This window comes from Pan troglodytes, chromosome 16, assembly GCF_028858775.2.
Source record: "Pan troglodytes isolate AG18354 chromosome 16, NHGRI_mPanTro3-v2.0_pri, whole genome shotgun sequence".
In the NCBI taxonomy this organism is placed as follows: domain Eukaryota; kingdom Metazoa; phylum Chordata; class Mammalia; order Primates; family Hominidae; genus Pan; species Pan troglodytes.
Genome location: NC_072414.2, coordinates 50,543,893 through 50,556,063, shown reverse-complemented (window position 1 = coordinate 50,556,063; position 12,171 = coordinate 50,543,893). Strand labels below are relative to the sequence as shown.

The 12,171-nt window shown below is 44.4% G+C and overlaps 1 protein-coding gene across 5 annotated transcripts in view; it reads right to left on the bottom strand.

Annotated features, from left to right (window-relative positions):
- LIPC (lipase C, hepatic type) overlaps positions 1 to 12,171 on the bottom strand; it is a 159,128-nt gene that overhangs the window by 27,167 nt on the left and 119,790 nt on the right. For all 5 annotated transcript variants that reach the window (XM_009429224.5, XM_024349218.3, XM_054667594.1 and 2 more), the window contains one exon: positions 3,263 to 3,447. In XM_009429224.5, the coding sequence (XP_009427499.1) occupies positions 3,263 to 3,447 (185 nt within the window). The remainder of the gene's footprint in view (positions 1 to 3,262; positions 3,448 to 12,171) is intronic.

Below are 12,171 nucleotides of genomic sequence, written 5' to 3'. Positions count from 1 at the left end.
ACTAGTTTCCTGTCTCCCCGCTCACCCTTCTTCCTTCTCCAGCTCTTGGATAATGCTGGATCCTTCCCCACAAGAGGAAGGGCTTGCTACGACGTTTCTCAGCCATGCACAGTTGACATTTTGGGGCAGAGAATTCCTTGTTGTGGGGGCTGTCCTGGGCATTGTACGATGTTTAGCAGCATTCCTGGCCTTCACTAACTAGATGCCAGCAACACCCACCCACTGCCCCAGGTTTTGAAAACCAAAAATGTCTCCAGATTTTTCCAAACGTTCCCCCCCGCCCCCTCCCGAGAACAATGATCTTAATGTTTTTCCTCTTAGGGACTTTCTAAACCTTAAAACAGTGGAGAAATATGTGTAAATTAGGTCCTGGAAGCTGACCTGTCCCTTAGGGCCATTTGTACGCCTCCTTCTGCGTGCAGCTGCCCCACCTCACCCCTAAACCCATAGCACTGGCTCTGCCCTGCAGACTGCGTTATGCTGGACTTAGCAGGATGGGCACTGTGAGCCTGACATAGTAGGAGGTAAAAAATGTTTACAGAGAATTGTTCTGTGTGTGTGCCTTGTTTGAGAACCAATTTGCAGGGCACTTCTAATGGATTTACAGAGCAAAGACACTTGTGCTGGGCCTTAAAGGATCAATAGGAGTCCAGTAAGACGAATATGGGTGGGGGCTGGGCGCGGTGGCTCATGCTTGTACTCCTAGCACTTTGGGAGGCCAAGGCAGGGGGATTGCTTGAGCCTAGGAGTTTGAGACCAGCCTGGGGAACATGGTGAAACCCCATCTCCACAAAAAATACAAAAGTTAGCCAGGTGTGATGGTGCATGCCTCTAGTCCCAGCTACTCCAGAGTCTGAGGTGGGAGGATGGCTTGAGCCTAGGAGGTCGAGTCTGCAGTGAGCTGAGATCACACTGCCCTCCAGCCTGGTCGATAGAGTGAGACCCTATCTCAACAAAACAAAACAAAGAAACAAAAAGAATACCGATGGGCAGGTGAATGTGGTAGTGGTGAGGTCTAAGGCATTCCAGGCAGAAGGAACAGTGCGTGCAGAGTCACAGAATCATGAAAGGGCAGTGTGGTATGTCAGGGGAGAGGAGGAAAGCTGGTGAGGTGAAGGCTAGACAATAGGAGGTGAAGGCTTGACAATAGCGGGTGAAGCTGGAGAGCTCCCTTGAGGGCCTGTCATGCCATTCCAGGGTAAGACGCATTCCTTTACTAGATGTTTACCAAGTGCCTTCTGTGTGCATGGAGCATCTTGGGTTCAAATCTAGGCTCTCCTAGTTTCTAGCTGAGTAACCTTGGGCAAGTTAACTTCTCTGCGCTTCAGTTTTCTCACCTGGAAAATGGGGTTAATAATGCTCTCCTTCCAGGATTGTTATGAAGGAGAAATACATTAATAGATCTAAAGCACTTAGAGCAGTGTCTGGAACATGGTAAGGACTCAACAAATGTTCGTTACTGCAGTTGTTGTTGTTGTTATTAATATTAGCAGTAATAGGAGGAGGAGACATATACTAGGTTGGACAGAATTTTGATAATGAAGAGTGCATTTTGGTAAAAGCATCCTGGTAAGAGGCTCCTGTGGTCTTCATGTTGCATTTATAAACAAGACTCATTCATTTGATCTTTAATTCAGTTAACAAACATTTTGGAGCACTGATTACATAATGGATAGTGGCCCACAGTAGTCTATTAGATGAGAATAGGACAGAATCCTTCCCAGGGAGAAGCTTACAGCCTAGCAGAGCAGAGAAACACAGACAATTAGAAAGCCGAGCTGCAGAGCAGTGGTGGAGAGTGCTCAGGGCCGCACGGGAACTCCCGGTGACACTGAATGCCCTGTGGGAGTGCTGGGATGAAGGCAGCAATGGCTTGCAGGAGGACCTGTTTGGGACTGTGTCTTACAGGAAAAGTGGGAGTTAATCAGGAAAAGAGGAGGAGAAAGAACACTCTAGGCAGAGGGCACAGACTAAGCCAAGCCAGGACCAAGAAGAGAGAAGGCAGGTGCATGGGGTGTGGAGGAAGCTATTAATACAAGCAGTTAGATGTTGCTGGAACGTCATGTGGGAGGCAGGGAGAGGTGAGGGGAGGCAGGTGATGGAAGGGTTCATTTTCCTCTCCAGGATAGGATAGATGGGGGTTTCAAGAGTACTTTTCAACTAGATGGCAGGGAAAGGTTTCTAAGTCATGAACTAGACACCAAAATCTCTGGAGGGTTCAAATTGTGAACTATGCTTGAAATCATGGGTGGGCTAGACACTGGGGAGGCAGGATTTCCTCTTGGAGACAAGTTCTCACATGGTTTGACTTCACCTATTGCCAATAATATCCGTTCTCTCCTTCTTCCATAGTAATAGAATTTTTAGCATCACTAAAAGGCTACATTTTCTTTAACAGCCTATACTTTTCAGCCACCTTTCCACTTAGATATGGTCAATGGATGTAACTGGGAGAATTTCACAGAGGCTCTGGGACACCTAAAAAACACTCTTTTATATCAAAAGCCATTGAATTGTGTAAACTTGAAATGGATAAGTTGTACGCTTTGTAAATTATATCTCAATAAAGCTCTTGTAAAAACCTTGCTTTTGACTCCTTTGTGTACATCTTTTACTACATTGTGCTTCCTGGAATAAAGATGTGATGGCTAGTCCTCTAGCTGCCATCTTGGACTATGAGGATGAGGGTCACACCCCAAGATGGCAGAGCAGTGAGCTGGAAGGAGCTGGAGCCTGGAGGACTTCATTGACCAAAGCTGTCTAGCCGGTTTTTGGGTTACATATATCTTTGGAATATTTTGCGAAATGAAAACAAATTTCTGTTTTCTTTGAACCACTGCTAATTTGAGTCTCTGTTATTTGCTGCTGAACTTAAACCTTGCTGATACAACATTTCACTGGGAGTCCATTCTTCTGGCTTCCTATGTCCCCCTGTGTGTAACATGCAGATTCAGGAAGGAGGCTTCTTCCTGCACGGACTGCAATCCCTTGTGGGCCCCAATGGGCTGTGTGACCTCTTTGAGCCACATTCTGTCTGAAACATGGAGATAATTATATTTTCTCACGCTGCTTACTCATGGAATCGAGATAATCAATGAGCTAATGCGTGGGGAAGCACTTGGAAAATTAGAGCGAGCTTCATAAACATTATGCATGGAGTTGTTATCACCAGCTCCCTATCTTTTTATGAACATGAACATGCTAGAAAGAAAAAAAGAAAATGTGAAATCAGAGAGAAAAACGGCATGTCAGCATTTCCTACCGACCACCCGTGGATTATCATCACCAGAGGCAGGGAGGAGTTGAAGCCGCACTCCTGTAACGTGTCCGGATGATTGATTCGAATCTGACAGCCCTGATTGGTTTCTCCAAAGAGCAGGAATCTGGTCTTCATCTCATGCAGCGTTTTGTTTGTTTCAACAGCTTGAGCTCTTCTTCCAAATGGCTCTGCAATATAAGATTGGGGACGGTGCTTAGCCTGGCATCTGCTCCATCTGAAGCCCTCCGTCTTCTCAAAGGCTGCTTCTACAAGCACAAGCCAAAGAGGTTACTGGGAGATGCTGGAGATCAGAATGAGCCACAACTGTGGGGAGCCCAAAAGACTGTTTCCAGTGGAATGGCCAAGTGATGGAGGGTGGCCTAGGAGGTTGAGATCACCAGATCCTCTAGCCTGTTATCCCAGTGACCAGCCAATCAAGCACTAGAGTCACCCTCTAGGTCATAAGGAATATAGGCAAGGCAGTTTTGGAGGCTTGGTGGATAAGCACCTCACCCCAAATCACACTGCCAAAAACTGATAGAGACGGGATTTGAACCCAGGTATCGCTGTCTCCAATTTCATCCCTACATCCCTACCTAGAGAGACAGTGAATAGAACATCTTAGTTGGGTGACACTATGTATTAGCTCCTGAGGCTCAACTTGTCCTCACGTGCAGACAGATTATATCAGGTAAGCCTTGCAGGGACAAGGTACAGGGGTGAGTGTGGGGCAGGGTTGGGGGAATCACAGTGGGAGTAGTGGATGCCGCTTGAGGGAGGGTGTGGCATTCAGGGAGGGCTTTTCAGGGAATGCGATGTTGACCCTGGCCTTGCAGGATGATTGAGTGTGTGTGTGTGTTTTGTTGTGGGGGTCAGGGGTGGCTGAGGGAGCAACATGAGTCGAGGCTCACAGGCATGCAACCTTGCATACATAAAGAGGCAGGAGACAAGGCCAGGCAGGCCAGAGCATGGAGGGCCCTGGGATGCTGAAGAGTCTGGGCTTCATGCTCCAGATGCCAGGCTGCTGCTAAAGAGTTTGCAACAGAAAAGAGTAGAGGAATGTCCATTCGGAGGCTTTCCAAGGCCGTGGGAGGTGGAAAAGGAGAGGAAGATTGTTTTTAACATATCACCTTCTGTTGTTTGACTGAAGGGCCTTCCAGCCTCTCTTCTGGGGGAGCCTCACTATGACCATGAGCCACTTTGGAGGGGTGGGTGAGTGGCCATCCAACTCTGCCAGGCAGCCCGACAGCTGTCCCGTCTGTGGTGCTAGACCAGAGACAGACACCTCTGCCAAGAGGCCTGGTAGAGCCTGACAAGGTGGCGCGTTTCCATGGCGTGGCATGTCAAGATGGGCGCATCTTTTCTGCCAAGATTAGGGATCAGGCCAAGAGCTGGGAGAGGAAGCTCTCATCCCTTCCTTCTGGTAGAAGGTGGGCTCCCCTGCGGCTGAGGAGCAGACACAAGGCCGCTCTGACCTTTTTGGTCAGTGAACTCAATTCAGCCCAATTAATAAGGACCCTGATCATTCTTTCTGAGAATAAAATCATTCAGGCTTCTCAAATAATATGTCTTGGGCTTTTGGTTTCAGGGGACAGCAGGACCAAGAGATGATGAACCTACAAAGTGCAAGGGGAGATGTTAATGAAACCAATTTTCCTACCCAAAGGGTATTAACTCAAAAGGTTATTAATTCTCAGCAAAGGGCAATGATTTTTCACTATGAAGACAGAATGAAATGCATCATATTTTATTAAAAGGAGGTGTGAGCAAGAATTTGAATAACTTTTCTGAGATAATGAAGAAAATTTCTGCTGCTCTCTTTGGCTTTTCTGAGCTTATAGAGAGTCTCAGCTTGCCCTCACTCCTGGAAGCCTGCTTCCAACCTAGCCTGCTGATTTCACTGGCTGCCCTCCTGTCTAAGTCAGAAGCCGGGGTGTCACCTTGCACTGCTATGCCAGCTTCTCAATCAGTCCAAAGCTTCAGGTTTCCTAAATATCCCTAGAATCCTGTGCCTTAGTTCCCGTGCACACTGTATCTTGCTTGGTTTATTACAGCAGCCTCCTAACTGGTCTCTCTCTGTTTGGTCTCTCTGTCCTCCTGCACACAGCTGCTCAAAGAGTCTAAAACAGAAATGACCATACCTGTTAGTGACTTTCAGCTTCATGGTATTGCAGCCAAGGCCACCACCTGAGTGATGATCCCTCATCCCCCACCTCCTCCTCTCTTTTCGTTCTTCTGCTACCAACAGTTCCCAAATGCCCTTTTGGATGCCAGTACCTTTGCACCTCACCTCCTGCTCTGTCTCTGCTGCTCCATTCATTAAAATGGAACTGAGACTTCACAGCCTCCAGGAAGCCTTCTCATCTAGTCAGAGATAATTACTCCTTCTTGCTCTCAGCACCATACTGCCTCCCTGATCCTAATACACTTGCCCTGCAGCGGGGTGATTTATTTATCCAGGTGTGTGCTTCCTCCACCTGTCAGTGAACTCACGGAGGGTAGCACTGGGCACAATGGTGGGTGCTCAATAAATGTTAGTGAGCGGTGAGGTGTCCTGCCAGATCCAGATCTTGGATCAAAGGCTGGCACTCAATCTTCAGCCATTTATACATTGGACCTAATGTAGCTCATTTTTTTTTATTCAGAGACTGAAACACTACACCTTTCTTCATTTTAGGATAGCTGCCTCAAATGTTAAGAGGGTCATATGAAAATAAAATGGGGATAAAAATAGTGCCTATCTTATGAGGTTGTTATGAGGATTAAATAAGATATTTGTAAAGAGCTCAGAACAATGCCTGACATGTAATTAGAACCTAGAGAAGAGAGCGTTGTTAGAATAAGTACCAATTGGAGCATCTAGCACCTTACATTTCTGATCAGTGAAATCCTTTCTTTCTGTGGAAATTCACCCCAGTTATCCTCATAGGACCAATTCTGTCTTGTGTATATTTACTCTGGATTTAGCTGTGAGATAAGTTCCAGCCCAGGTGGCTGAGGCTTCGAGGCTGTTCAGGAGAGACCATGGAAAAGAGCTGTCAGATGGAAAGCCCCACAAACAACTGGACTGAACAGGGCCCTCTCTTTTCTCCCTTCCTGGAGGCTTTAGCTCTCTTTAACATGTGTATGAGTGAGGAAGCTGTATACTGTATACAGGTATGTGCTCATTCATTTATTCACTTCCTCAACAAACGCTTATTAGGCATGTATTATGCCCCAGGCCCCCTGGCTAGGTACTAGTTGGAGGCAAAGAGAGCATGTGGCTCCTTTCAGGAGTCCCCAGCCCCTTGGGGGAAGGGGGTGCAAGCTTGAAAAGCAACTATTAAAAGCGGTTGCTGTGTTGCAGCGGAGGAATGCTCTGCGTAGGGGCTTTAGGGAAGAGCTCAAGAGAAGATAAAGCATCAGTCAAGTCTAGACGGATGAAAGACTCTTTAAGAGCTCATATCCATGAGCAATTGTTAAAGAAAGTGGGGCTCTGGTGCCTATAAAAATAAGATTGGGTGGATGACATGAGAGTTGAAGGGCTGTTGTGGAGAAGGTAGACTAGAATTATTTTGCGCAACTTCAAGAGGTAGAAACAAACAGAATCAATGGGTGGGCATGACATGGAAGAACATTTTTAACTTGAAGTAGTTGGCAAAAATTCATAGTTGAAGAACTTGGGACAAAGAGAAAATAAGGGCAGTAAAACAATAAAGATAGAAATGTCAATATTAATACCCAAAAATGTACACTATGTGATATTATAAGGCTGCTGAAGATGGGCCACAGATTTTTTTCTGAGCTTCTTGTTGGCCACATCAAAGAGGGAAGCGGGATCAGTTATGGCATTCCTGGTGGCCAGGCACTCACACTTTTTTGGTCCTGAAACCCAAGATGGTTTCCCTATGTGTTATTGAAAAAGGAGGTTACAAATATATAGCAGCAAGTTTTATGTGGTTAACCCTGAGAGCCCTGTAATTTTCAGTGAAACAGCAGCCACAGCACCAAATAGCATTTAAGTCACAGTGTGTCTATAAGAGATTCTTCACCATAATTGAGCAGCAGTCCCTATGACTGAGGCAGGCAGGGGCCACTTCAGGTCACATTTAGGGGTGGAAGGAATAGAGCCCTGAAGCCCAAGGGTCTGAGCCTCCATGAGATCAGAGTCTGTTGCTTATTCCTAGAACACTTAGGACACTTGGGCATCCTAAGGGAAGCCCGTGGCTTCAAGGACTCACTGCTGTGCCCACCCTCATACCTTTACTGCAGTTTCTTCCTACAAGTTTTAGCTTTGCACATCACCAGCTCTCGACTGGGCATCTTTGCCTGGGTACTGTTTGGGCACTACAGACTCAGCAAGGCCAAACTAAATGTATTTTCCTTCCTCCCAACCCATTCTTCCTTTCTTCCTACGTTTCCTATTGTGGTCCATAACACTGTCATTCATCTCTATGCCCAAGCTAGAAAGCTTAGAGCTTATGCCCTCTCTTGCCTCTCTACTGGGTCACCACATACTGAGGACTCAGCCTCAGAATGATCTCCTTTCTCTGCCCAGTGGCCTAGTGTAGGTCCTTAGCCTTTTTCTCCCCTTCAAATTATAGTGTTGCAATAGACTTTTAACTGTTTCATATTTTATTTTGCTTTTTGTAGAATTAAGGGATGCTCATTGTATGTATGCTGAAAATATATTTCAGTATAATTTGAAAAATGCTGAAAAAATAAAGAATATTATTATTTAGAAAAAAACACAAATAACATTTGGAGTATGTCTTCATAATGTTTTCTTATGGAGATATTTGTTCCATAGATTCTTATTTACAGTGTGTATAATTGAGATCATGTTACATAAATAGTTTTAAATCCTTCTTCACTTATCATTATCATTTTCTCATAGCATCAAAAATTCTTCAAAACATACTTGGAAAAAGTGCCATAATTTATTACTTATTCCACTATTGTTGAAAATTTATGCTGTTTCAAGGTTTTCTTTGCCCTATTACAAACAATTCTCTGATGATATTCTTTATGTATAAATATTTATCTGAATCTATTAGTATTTTCTTAGTGTAGTTTCCTAAAAGTAGAATCAGTTCCTTACGTATGATTCTATTTATATCTTTTTATATATACATATATATTCAAATTGATCTTCAGCATTTTTAAAAGCTGATATATATTGAATGCTTTCTCTGTGCCAGGCACTTTTCCAACCGTCTTATTTGTATTGACTCATTTAAACCTGGCCACTCTATGATAAGCTGTGAGGAAAGGATATGCTTTAGCTATGAGTGAAGAAATTGGTTCCATATTGGATAAGCTAGAAGCAGCACATTCTCCAAGCATACCTTCTGAAACTGGAGCTTTTCTCATGTCTTCAGAAGAGGTAAAGTCACACCAGTGATAAGAATCTGGGGATGATACTGTGGTTTTAGGAGGAGGAATATTAAATTGAGGTAAGTGATCAAATCCATCAAGGGATTCAGCCCCTGTATCCAGGAAAAGGGGTTGATGGACTAGGGAGGCTTGGGGTTGTCGTCTGTATGACAATAAGTTCCTAGAGCAGCAAAACAATCCTTAAAATTAGTCAGAAGGAGAAGCTGGGTCCAGCCATTACATTTCTAATATTATTTCTTGCAGCAAGTGATTTTTCTATTCCTAGTTAACTCCTAGGTTTGAGGGTTCCTGATATTTCATATAAGAATAAATTATTTCATTTTCTTTTGGGTAAGGACATCAGCAGATGGGTGACTGCAGGCAATTGAGGTGGGGCACCTTCCATGGGAGAGAACCAGGGATTCTACCATAGGAGGCCTGATTGGAGTCAGGATCTGCCTCCCGCCCATGATGCCTGGGCTAGAGGCTGTTGCTCAGCTCAGTGTTTGTTGAGCCCTTTCCATGTATTGGCTGGTGCTGGGCACACAAGTGCATAAGAAAGAAGCCTCAGGTATTGCTATGCCCCTCACAAGGTTTTTCATACAACATGCATTATTTAATTTGCTAATGTGTGTGTGGGGGGCTTTTGCTTTGTAAACATCCACTGCTGAAAATATTCCTAGACCTGGCAAGGGTCCTCTGGAAGACCGAAATTTCATAACTGCCCTGAAAACTCTCCAGGCCATGTACTCTGCTCAGGATGGAACAATCCTATGTAATAAATGTAGCCGCAGCTCTGTCCCTGGTTTCTGTGGTCAGGCCAATGATCTGTAGCTGGGCAATGTTGACTTCAGAATTTCTTGCACGATGGAAAGATGGAAACATTTGTGTGGGAATTTAGTCACTGCTGGACCTTACAGATTCAGCTCCTAGCTGTTGCTGAGCTTTGTCTGGAGATAAGCAGATTCTGCCCAAGGCCACGGTGAGGAATGTTTCTCCCACTCCCACCATCTTGAATTTTGCCCTGACCTGGACACCTGACCCTCCCATTTACTTATTTTCTTGAAAGTAATTCTGTGTCTCAGTTTCTGAATGTGCACAATAGTTACTAAACTTTGTATTTTCCTTCACCTCTTGTGACACCCTAGCATCACTTCACTATAATATCGAACCTCAATTACCCAAGGTATAATTCACTCCTAAGGAGTGAATGAGGTGCTTTGTAAAGCCGTGGTAATTTTTCAGGTCATTAAGATATTGTTTTGAACTCAGAAGAAATTCCTAAGTTTGTCTTGAGTGGGTTTCTTTTCTAGCTATTCTTTACAAATAGCTTTAGGTTTAAAGCTGCTGAAGTTAATTTATTACATTTTGGAGTTTGCCATCTTCCCGTCACTTTTTGCATTCTTGTTTCACCTGTTCTTTGTTGTTGTAGTTGCTCTTTACTATTTTTTTTGTCAAATAAGAAAATGAGATACGGGGTGGAAGGAAAGTTATTTTCATGTCTGATTTATTCTGTTTTTTTTTTTTTTTTTTTGAGTCCATTTTGGCGCCGTACTACTGTAGCCTGAGGCCACAATTTCTTCTTCTGTGGATCCCAGGGAAAAAAGTAAGTAGAGTCTTTTTCCTTGCCAAAAATTTTTTTCTTCTAAACTTTTCCCTTAAATTCTCTTGAATTCTACTGCACTTCTGGCTAGAATCAGAATGATTTTTTTCTTTTAAGAAATCTGGTTATGAAAGAGTATGCCATTCAGAAGAGCTTTCCATTTGTACTGGAATCCTCTCTGGGGAAAGTGGGGCTTGCTTCCCTAAAGTCCTTCCAAGGTCATAGGCACATTCCACCCTGTGTAGGTTCAAGGTGGGGTGAGAGAATTGAACAGATATCCTTAAAAGAAGATACACAAAGGGCACATGTGTACAAGAAAATGTGCTTAACATCATTAGTCATGGGAGAAATGCAAATTTAAAACACAACGGAATATCACTTCTCTCCCTTTAGAATGGCTAAAATTAAAAAGACTGACAAAACCGGGTAGAACTCCTCATAGATTGCTGGTGAGAACAAAAAATACTTTCTTTGGAAAACAGTTTGACAAGTTCTTTAAAGGCAAACGTACACTTACTATAGGACCCAGTAAACTTCAAGCGTTTACTCAGGAGAAATGGAAACATATGTCCACATAAATATTCAAATGCTCATGGCAGCTTTATTCATAATAACCCCAAATCTGAAACAACCCAAATATCTATCAACTGGTAAATGGATAAACAAATTGTCGCATATCCATCCAATGGAATACTACTCAGCAGGAAAAAGGAACAATTGCTGACACATGCAAGAACATGGATACATCTAAAATGCATAAAGCTAAGTGAAAGAAGCTAGATTTAAAAGGTTACAAATTGTGTGATTCCATTTACAGGACGTTCTGGAAAAGCAAAACTATAGTGATTGAGAGCAGATCAGTGATTTCCTGGGTCCAGGGAATGGGGTGGGGATTAACTAGCAAAGGGCAAAAGGGAATCTCTAAAGAGAGATGGAAATATCCTACATCTTGATGGTGATCGTGGTTACACAAGTGCACATTTAAAATGATTGTTGGAATAATGCGCTACAGTCAAGCAATAATGTGGTTTCTCCACATTGCCCTTGATCCAGGATGAGCGGCATAGGCTGCACAGCAGGCCTTCTGTGGTAGTTACTTGCATAAGTCAGGGCTGGGCCTGGCTGCTCCTGGTTTGCAGGCCTGAGAGGACAGGCTGTTTCTGAGTTTTCTGGAGGTTGGGGTCAATTGGCAGATATAACTCCAGGCCTGACTTTGAACCAAAAGACCAGGTCAGGGAGGGAGCCAGCCCACATGGAGCAGGATCTCAGGGAGACTTGGCATGTCCGGAAGGTCTTCCCTGATTCCTTCAGGCCGGAGATGGCCAAGGGTTCCCTGGGGACTACCCTGTGGAGGCCAAGTTGTCCAGCAAGAGGGTTAGAAACACAAGGCGCCTGGAGACCGTGCAGCGTCGCTGCACCCAGCCTGCGTTTCAAACAACCTGTACTTATTGAGGAAAAATTCATTTTCCTTCTCTTATCAATCAAGGATATAGATAACACCACCCATCTACACTTCCAGTTCTCTGGCGAGAATCTGTTTTACCACACCAAGTGGATAGAATTCCACGGGTAAGCAAACCAAGTCAACATTCAGTTGTCCTGTGCCATATCTTTTACGATGTGTTGGAAAATAGCTGGGCGATGCCCTTCTCCCACTCCAACCACTGCTCCCCAAGGACCAGGGAGCTTTTATTGGTAGTGATGATCTAGTCTGCCTTCCTCATGTCACAGATGAAGAAACTGGGACCCAGAAAGGCCACCTGACATGCCCCAAACCATGCATCCAGGTAGAAACTCTGGGCTCTCCTGACATTCAAGCCAGCATCTTTCTACTGTGCTGGAGGACAGAGGTTCCGACCCTCTTCCCTGCCATGCTCTAGGACTCTTTCTATCTCTGTTAAAGCTCAGAGGGCTTACATTCCGTGCCACATAAAGGCCGATGCCTCCAAGTAAG